This window comes from Salmo trutta, chromosome 27 (genome assembly GCF_901001165.1).
Source record: "Salmo trutta chromosome 27, fSalTru1.1, whole genome shotgun sequence".
NCBI classification, from domain to species: domain Eukaryota; kingdom Metazoa; phylum Chordata; class Actinopteri; order Salmoniformes; family Salmonidae; genus Salmo; species Salmo trutta.
This window is the reverse complement of record NC_042983.1, coordinates 25368018-25377989: the sequence shown is the minus strand read 5'-3', so window position 1 is coordinate 25377989 and position 9972 is coordinate 25368018. Positions and strand designations below refer to the sequence as shown.

Here is a 9972-nt window from a genome sequence, read left to right as displayed (position 1 = left end):
GTAAATGAAAATGCAATTTGGATAAATATTGGTTTGTTATTCTAATGCTAAAGAAGGAAAAATTGAACAATGGGCATTATATTTTATTTTGTTTTACAATGGGCTCAGTGCACCCCTGAGAGATTATCATCTGGAGTGGATTTTTAAAGAAAATGAAAGATCATCTCTTGTAGGCCTATTTGTCGAAATGTAGTTTAGATCCAGATTAAACAAATCGAAAACAAGATTGAAATCTATAAAACAACACCAGTTATGATGGAACCTTCATTCCAAATGGCACACTGTAAACCCCAAGGCATTTTTAACTCAAGTACTTCTAGTAAATTGTACTCAAAGTCAATGAAAAGTCATTATTATTTCAAATGTTTATGTAGTACTGACTCTAACTACATTTTATAAAGATATGAAAACAAATTAACTTTTTTTCCCAGCATGCTCTACTGCAGGTCGATTAAAAAAAATAATTAATATCTGTGTTTCTGCAAGTACATTGAGTGATTGATTAATAAATGTTATGCTACAAAAAGACAAATAACGTTTTTCTAAACTAATCTGATCATTGAATTGTTGCACCCCTTACTAAAATGGTTGTTCCTCCCACTGTTGTTAACCCTGGCAGTCATTATGAATGCAGGATGAGGATGAATACACATTTCAGCTGTTGGATAACCTAAGGATGGCTATATACCAAGAAGAATTACACATCACTTTGCAAGCCAGCATCATGTGATTTACAGTTAGGGTTGCAAAACTTCCAGTTTAAATGGTTGGAAACTTGTGGAATTTTGCAACCCTAATTGCAGGCCTGATGTGGCCTGTAAACTATGAGTTTCAGGCCACTGTATAAGGCCTTATGATACACAATATATACAAAGTATGTAGACACCCCTTCAAATTAGTGGGTTCGGCTATTTCAGCCACACCCGTTGCTGACAGGTGTATAAAATCGAGCACATAGCCATGCAATCTCCATAGACAAACATTGGCAGTAGAATGGCCTTAAGAAGAGCTCAGTGACTTTTAACGTGGCACCGTCATAGTATGCCACCTTTCCAACAAGTCAGTTTGTCAAATTTCTGCCCTGCTAGAGCTTCCCCGGCCAACTGTAAGTGTTGTTATAGTGAAGTTGAAACGTCTAGGAGTAACAAGAGAGCGGGACAGACAAGTGCTGAAGCGTGTAGCGTGTAAAAATCATCTGTCCTCGGTTGCAACACTCACTACCAAGTTCCAAACTCCCTCTGGAAGCAACACTAGCACAATAAATGTTTGTTGGGAGCTGCCATGGCTGAGCAGCCGCACACAAGCCTAAGATCACCATGCGCAATGCCAAGTGTCGGCTGGAGTGGTGTAAAGCTTGCTGCCATTGGACTCTGGAGCAGTGGAAACACGTTCTCTGGAGTGATGAATCATCACCATCTGGCAGTCCAACGGACGAATCGGGGTTTGGCGGATGCCAGGAGAACGCTACCTGCCCCAATGCATAGTGCCAAGTGTAAAGTTTGGTGGATGCCAGGAGAACACTACCTGCCCCAATGCATAGTGCCAACTGTTAAGTTTGGTGGATGAGGAATAATAGTCCAGGGCTGTTTTTCATGGTTTGGGCTAGGCCCCTTAGTTTCAGTGAAGGGAAATCTTAATGCTTCGGACATACAATTACATTTTAGACGATTCTGTGCTTCCAACTTTGTGGCAACAGTTTGGGGAAGGTCCTTTCCTGTTTTAGCATGACAATGCCCCCCGGCACAAAAGTGAGGCCCATAAAGAAATTATTTGTAGAGATTTGTGTGGAAGAACTTGACTGGCCTGCACAGAGCCCTGACCTCAACCCCATTGAGCACCTTTGGAATGAATTGGAACACCGACTGCAAGCATAGTAAGTCTACAATTCAATCGAAGAGCCAAGGCACACTGGTGGGGGTGTTAAATTTAAGTATACTCTACTAAAAAAAATGCATTTGTATTACTCATATGGAGGTAGTAGTGCTCTCTTCAGCTATTTACGTTTCTTAATAACTACATTTTTTGAAGTAATCTGTTTCCTCAAAATATTTGAGCAGCCTGAACTCATCAGGATTCACAGTGCATATTGACTGTTATTTCTGTAATTTCTCAATGAATGTCTTCTTACACTACAAAATAGATTCTGAAGTCCATAATGATTCACTGTGCAATGTCGATTTCAACGAGGAGTAGAAACGGGAGTGACTGAATAGGTATTATTGACTAATTGTCAGCATATTGTGTAACCAGGTGTCTGTTTGTGTCTGCGTCCCGGTTACATGACGCAGCATTGAGTCCCTTTGATGGAATAAAGTCATGGTGTCTCTGACGCCAGATTGACTGACATGCTCTATAGGAAACCGATGGTTCAATAAAGGGTGATACAGTAGATAGTATAGGGCTGTGATTTGTTACATTTTATGTTAAATAAAACCGGTTTATTTTATTTGGATTTAACATTTATTTAACTAGGCAAGTCAAGTCTGTTTGTCGAACATGGATCCATGTGCCTGAAGAAAAAAAAAGACAATTACAGTAAGGCCTATATTGACAGATATATCGAAGAAAGCGAGAGAGATAGATAGATAGAGAGAGAGAAAAATAGAGATAGAGAGAGAGAGAGAACGAGAGAGAGAGAAAGAAAAAAGAAAGACACATGAAACGTCAGTGACAATGGTCCAACAGATCACCATCAATGTGTTCTTCGTCTTCTTCTTGTCACGTTGTTTTAGACTAGATAAGCACTAAAGGGATTCAAATATCATGTCAAATGCAACACAGAACGGATGCGGCTAAGCAGTATGTCATGGGCAACCAAAGAAAGAATAGGCTACTAGTCTGCATACTTCTTCGGCAGCAGTAAAATAAGAATTCGACGATGTTGAACAACCAATGAACAGAAATCGTGGGACGTGACGTATGGGTCCCTGTAGAAAAGGCGCGGAGTGTATCGCAAGGCCAGAGACAGTGGAACGGTGATAGGGCTGCCTGCTCGAGTCTTGCGTTCTTACTGAATGTAAAGTCAATTCCTCCTCCTCGATTACTCACATGCAGCTTTCTTGGCTAAACGAAAAAACTGCTAAAGGAAAACAGCGTCTCTCAGACCTCCAACAGGATCTAATGCAAACATATTTTTTTGCCAACTAGTTATATCTTTAGATTTTCTTGAAAAGCATAGGCTACATGTGTATAGATTTCGATATAATCAATACCGCTCTAACGCCAACTTGGACACTGAATTTGAGTTCAATGACAAACTGACAAGGAGGCAGCTACCTGGACATTCACGCTCCTACAAGCTCAGAGACGCTGTTGTGTTCTGATTTTTTCTCTTCCTTCGATTCGTGTGGAAATCATGTTGGTACAGTTGATGATTTCCAATAGAAGCAGTGGCAGTGTTCATTGATCGAGTTGGTATTGGTCGGCAAAGGACTAATTCATTCGTTTACTAATGCCCTGCAAAATGTTTGAATCCAAATACCTCTGAAGAAATAGAAGGGAGCAGTAGCAGACCCATGCAGGGCTTCGATAGTTGGTACGTTTTTCATTCCTTAGGAATTATTTTGCAAGTGGCATTTCTTCTCGCATGATAATACAATAATATATTTATATGCTGCATATAATTAATTAGCATTAGTAAAACGATTCCGTCACTTTAATGAATGAATTCTATGTTATGAGAGAGAGATGCAGAGATTTAGATAATGATCTCCATTGGCAGATGATGCGTAGCGTGGAGAACACGTGTCCATTTTTGCATCATATTTTTTTCTGATCTGGAATCCTTCCTTGTCACACCAAGAAGGGAAAGAAGCTGACTGCCAATGCACGGGCTATAGATTTGCGTTTTATGGAAATCTTGGGTTTCAGATTTGAGGAAAACACGTATAACATCATCCCCTCTCCGGCAACTATGCTTTTCCATGGCCTCCCTGGAGGCGAAATGCACGTTGTTGTGGAAGAAATGGACCGGAGAAGAAAGAGCGAATCTGCAGCTATCAGTTCGGCCATAGATATGGGAGAATCTGAAACGGTAGGCAACCAAGTAACCACGCTTAGGGCGATTCCAATCGCGAGTTGAGAGCAGTTGTGTACAAATATCATAATGATCAGCAAAATGTTCATGCAAAAATGCAGTAAGAACAGTAACATCATACTTGGGATATTAAAAATACTTGACGTGGGATAGGCTATTAAAACTTGTTGGACTAAGAAAGAACTTGCTTTTTGAGTTTATTGTTATTATTTTTTATCTTAAACAATGTAGCCTATTTATTCTTATGGAATTATTTTGAATCACTGTCACAGAGCATTTTAGAGTAAGCTAATAATGTAGTCTACTAATAGGCTAATGAATTAATATTCACATGCTAATCTGTAAATAGCAAATATCACGGGTGTTTTTATTATGCACATTCAAGTGTTTTTAAGCATGCGTTGCTTAGATATGTTGTACATTTAAACGACATCATAATTAAATGGATATTTCATAATTTTATACTTTTGAATTTGTACATTGCACATTCATAAATTCTTTGGGCAAAAATGAGGTATATACCCTAAAATATAAGGGTACAATTCATATAGACTTTTAGGAAATAGCTTTAGACTAGAACGGTTGATAAAATGTAACTTGAGTTAAATGATAAATGAATTATAACACTGGCTTTCACTTTTTAGACTATGGGTGGGTGGAAGTGGTTTTATCTTTGATCTCTTCGACTATATGCTATAATTTATGTGTTATTATTATTATATCGCATTGTTTTGTCTTGGTAGGCAGTTGTAGCCAAAACAAAGTTTTAAGCCAAATTACATTAACAAAATAAAGTGTGTGTGTGTTGGTTTGTAAGTGTGTTTTGATCCTATTATGATTTATGTAATCCTAAATCTTAGTGCGAGTGAAGCCGTTTTATTTCGAAGGGTACATAGCATGTGCTTTGTTGTTTGTTGTTGTTATTGGATGATTCGCTTTAAATGCCCAAAATGTTTATTACAGGATATGGTAAGGCCTATAGGATACATTTAGTTATATGCCTATAAACTGACATTTTAATTGATGTGAACTTCAAAATTATGTTAATTTATAGTCAACATAAGCCTGTATTATTCGGTGTAATATTTTCAGTCAGACGTAATAACAGACAGTATGTTCATACAAAAAAATAATGTCTGATAGGCTAAAATAAGCATATCCTAAAGGCAGCATATCTTGGGGCGGAAATGAAACATTATTTCGATATGGGTGTTTGATGACGTGGTTTATCTGTGTTTCATGTTTGTGTTTGTTTGGTTGTCTTTTAGAACATGTCGTGCATGAACAGCGACAGGGTGTCTTTGTGCGCGGGCTGCGGCGGGAAGATCGCTGACCGCTACTACCTGCTGGCAGTGGACAAACAGTGGCACATGCGCTGTCTCAAGTGCTGCGAGTGTAAACTCAACCTCGAGTCCGAGCTCACCTGCTTCAGTAAAGACGGAAGTATCTACTGCAAGGAAGATTATTACAGGTAACTCCATCAATACCCTAAATGGTGCTGCACACCTGAGCTAAAACATTTCTCAATAGTAAAGGTGTTGGGTTATGAAGAATAAGCACATTTATAGTCAGATTTCCCTAAAATGAGTCTTCCCCTGCACACATGACGAATTATAAATGTTGGTATTACAACCACATAGGCTTTCATGTAGCCTACAGCGAGGACATATTGAGCTTTGACAAAACGTTGAAGTGCCCTTGCACAAAATGCATTACAAATGGCCTGTGTGAGAGTTTCAAAGTACTGTAGGCTACATTGTTCTGTTTCAGAGCAGGCCTTGGTGCACACATACTGTAACTGCCACTGTATGTGCTACTAATTGACATGGATAATTTACATCCGATCAAAATGTGTCCGTGCACTGACCATGCAGGTTCTGTCCTCTCCGCAGAAGGTTTTCGGTCCAGAGATGTGCCCGGTGCCACCTCGGGATCTCGGCCTCAGAGATGGTGATGCGGGCCAGGGACTTGGTGTACCACTTGAACTGTTTCACCTGCACATCCTGCAACAAGATGCTAACGACTGGGGACCACTTTGGCATGAAAGACAGTCTGGTGTACTGTCGGCTGCACTTTGAAAATCTCATACAGGGGGAATATCAGACACATTTCAATCATGCGGATGTAGCCTCTCACAAAGGACTGGGACCTGCCAACGCATTGGGACTATCCTATTTCAACGGTGTGGGGAGTGTGCATAAAGGGCGGCCCAGGAAAAGGAAAAGTCCCGGGCCAGGAGCAGATTTAGCAGCCTACAATGCCGGTAAGACTACAGCAATAAAATGTACATTTAAAATAAGCCTTTTCAGAATAACTCTACATTGACTCAATGAGCACTCTCGTCACAAAGTGTCCATTGCGTAAGACAAAATGACTACGCTATGCAATTTATAATTATTGCCAAGGCCCGCTTTTGACAACGCAGGACAACAATCGAGTGCAACGAAGGGGTGGGACTGTGAGTCTTCATGCGATGCTAATTGAAACAGAGTAGCCTAGCCTACTTGTTCTCAATCATCTGTTAGCTATATTCACTGTAATACAATTTTTATAGGCCTACAGAGGTTGCCTGCATTCTGCAATTAAAAAATATCTCAACCATAACAAATAGAGAGGTGCCAAAAATGTCGCCCCCCTAGTTCCATCATTAACTCTCACGAAAAATATGAAAGTTATGATAGACTATATTGCTTTTGCAACCAATATTTTCCAACGAATATTTCAACAACTTCTTTCAGTTCATTGATTTAAGCCTAGCACGTAGCAAAAATAAACTTTGCCTCTTCTTTGATTTTACCATACAAAGTTGCTTTTTACCCCCATGGACGTTCCTCTTTTTATATATATATATATATCATAAAAGCCTATATAGCCTAGGGAGTGTGGTATTGCATTAGCTTATTTGTGTTTTGGAGAAACTAAAGACCGTGTTCATTTAGACCTAATATTCAAAACAGTTTGACATAGTTTCTTCCAGGAAATTATAAAGAGGTTGTTTTCTAAATTCATGCAGGTTATGTATCCAAAATCCCTCCCACTACAATTCAACTGTGTGTGGCAGGAGAAAGATGTATCTATCATTTTCTTCCCCTGTCCTCTTTAAAACATGTATTTGATGTTCCGGCTTTCACCGTAGCCATTTTCCACTTGTCAGGCCCTATAGACATCTAAAGTTCCCTGCTCGAGTTTGCGCACTCGGGTGCCGGTTGTTCTGGGACGGGCCAGAATGTATGTGCACTACAAGATATCAATGAGACTTGACGAGTTATCCAGTAGTGATTGTGGCTGAAGAGCAGTTGTTGCAACAGCAACATAATTTATATCACCAAGAAGGCCATTCAATAGGGTGCGCCTAAATGTCGGATTGAAGTTTGGGTCTTCAGAATTAAACATGACTGTCAGTTATTGTGTTAAACTCTTTTCATGTGCTGGAATAGCTTTCATAAATTAAGCCAATAGTAGAATTAGGGATTTATAAAGGTAGAGAAAGGACCTGATATTTAACTTTAGTCTATTCAATTAGGCTATATAGCCTAAAACGTATTTTCTATTTAGGACTACGCATCACTTGGTCATATCAAGATTTTCCACATGGTTCGTCATCTGTTTGAGCAACAACACTTTCATCCACTAAACCAAAGTGCATTCCTCACAACACCTACGTGGAAAAGATTAACTGCCTGAACAAGGAAGTTGACCCACTGTTCATAGGCCGTCATCGAAAATAAGAATTTGTTCTTAACTGCCTTGCCTAGTTAAATAAAGGTCAAATAAAAAATAAAATTGAAAGGGGATGGGGCGTGCTTCGGGCGGCTACTGCCCTCTACTGTCTACCCATTGGACCACTGACTAACATACAATATCAACCTACTCTATTAATAAACAACGCATTCAAGTATTGACTAAAGTTAACATCTGAAGTCACCTAACAACATTTTAAGGACGAAATCGACGTTTTGTTTGAATAAAGATTTCATACGGTTCTGAATGTGTCGTGGTCCTGCAGAAACAAAGCAAAAAATGATTCCCTATGTTATTAGAAACGTTCACATCAGCCTATCAATGGGTTTTGAAAAATTGCGAAAGATAAATATTGTTTCTGTATATCTGGTGTTTGTGGTTAGTTGTCTGAACTCTTAAGTGTTATTCTGAGGAATGTGAATGACGAATATTTATCGTATGCAGCATTGAATATGTTTGAACTGTTATGAAAGATAGCAACACTTAAGCATTTGCCAAGAAAATACTGTCAGGGAAATATGTCATCTTTTTGCATCCACGATTCGATTATCAAGGGCAAGCTATAGCATAATTACAATTAATAAGGCAACAACCACACCAAATAATAATAATTATTATTATTATACTATTACAGTTAAGACTATTATTGTATTTGTAAAAAAAACAAAAACAACTTATTGCGTGCTTATTACTTCAGCGCAATTCATCTGTTTTCAAGGAAGACTGGCATTTCTATTTTGCAAACTGCCAATGCATATTTAACAACGGAAGACCTCTAAATGTAAAGACAATCCTGACAACCCTAGCCAGAAAGTAATTGACATATTTTAATTTGTCAGTAACCTATGACACCATATAGTGTGAGTGCTTGACAAAGGGAACAAAACTTGCGCATCACTTGTTTAGAAATATGCTGATTAATGTATGTGAATTCAACAACACTTTTTGGGTATAAGCCTAAAAACGTGCAATTTGTTAAATATCACAAATAAATGAAATATGTTATAAATATAACATCCTATTTTGATTATGGTACTGTGGGGTGTGTTAGAGCCTAATTAGACACTTTGCTGTTTAATAGTCAGGCTGTGGTTGAATTTACAATCACTGTTTAATTATACCTATGCTTTTCGTGTGTTTATTGCTCTACCTTGATGTGTGTATTCATTGCCACGATCTCTACCAAACATTTCATTACTAAACCAATTTTAAAACGTTGCATTAAAAGCCAGCTGCGGTGCATACAAGCCAGCATTTTGCTGATTTTAATTCATCAATTCAAAATACATCATGCAGCAAAATACATGACATGGTCATGTTTAACTTCACTTGTCCTTGAATGACACCATATTCATGTGGTCTAAACAACATCTTATGTGTGTGTGTGTGTGTGTGTGTGTGTGTGTGTGTGTGTGTGTGTGTGTGTGTGTGTGTGTGTGTGGTGTCCTTCAGCACTCAGCTGTAATGAGAACGATGGAGACTCTATGGACAGGGACTCTTACAGCTCCAGTCAGAAGACCAAGCGCATGCGGACCTCCTTCAAACATCACCAGCTGAGGACCATGAAGTCCTACTTTGCCATAAACCACAACCCAGACGCCAAGGACCTGAAGCAGCTAGCCCAGAAGACTGGCCTCACCAAGCGTGTACTACAGGTTAGACACACACCTACACCATATTGTTCCTGATATTCAACAAAATGAGAAAAACTACACACAAAACAAAAAGTCTAAATGTTCTAGTGTATTATGATGGTAGCTAATATGATTGAATAATGGGATTTTGAAATCCAACGAGTAACAAAGGAGCATTTTCTATTTCAATTTCCAGATAAGAACGGTTTATTATGGGAAGTGGGGATCACAACATAGAGCGCTTGATTTCCACAAAGACCACAGCAAATTATCTAGGGGACTGAAGAAAAAAATATGACAAAAAGGTTTCTGAACAAAAATTCTGTAAAAATCGCTTAGCTTTTCTTGAAGCTCCCAGAAAACAAAGCAGTCATTTTGCGTTCTGTTTTCCATGCCTGTTATTCCAGTTGAAACTGTCTTTCCCCACGGTTCCATCGCTAATATTCGCTGTGATGTTGCCTTGCTGTGGTTCACAGGTCTGGTTCCAGAACGCTCGGGCCAAGTTCCGGCGGAACCTGCTGAGACAGGAGAACACGGGTGTGGACAAGACCTCAGACGGCT

The 9972-nt window shown here is 39.0% G+C and overlaps 1 protein-coding gene across 2 annotated transcripts in view; it reads left to right on the top strand.

Moving 5' to 3' along the window:
• The first annotated feature begins 2653 nt into the window (after window positions 1–2653).
• LOC115164703 (LIM/homeobox protein Lhx2-like) overlaps window positions 2654–9972 on the top strand; it is an 8001-nt gene continuing 682 nt past the window's right edge. The window contains exons 1-6 of one of the 2 annotated variants that reach the window (XM_029717455.1): window positions 2654–3535; window positions 3871–4033; window positions 5305–5507; window positions 5929–6299; window positions 9230–9432; window positions 9888–9972. The exon at window positions 9888–9972 is cut by the window's right edge and continues 682 nt beyond it. In XM_029717455.1, coding sequence (XP_029573315.1) covers window positions 3914–4033; window positions 5305–5507; window positions 5929–6299; window positions 9230–9432; window positions 9888–9972 — 982 coding nt within the window. In that variant the 5' untranslated portion in view covers window positions 2654–3535; window positions 3871–3913. Of the gene's footprint in view, window positions 4034–5304; window positions 5508–5928; window positions 6300–9229; window positions 9433–9887 lie in introns of both variants that reach the window. The other variant, XM_029717453.1, reaches the window with a different exon arrangement.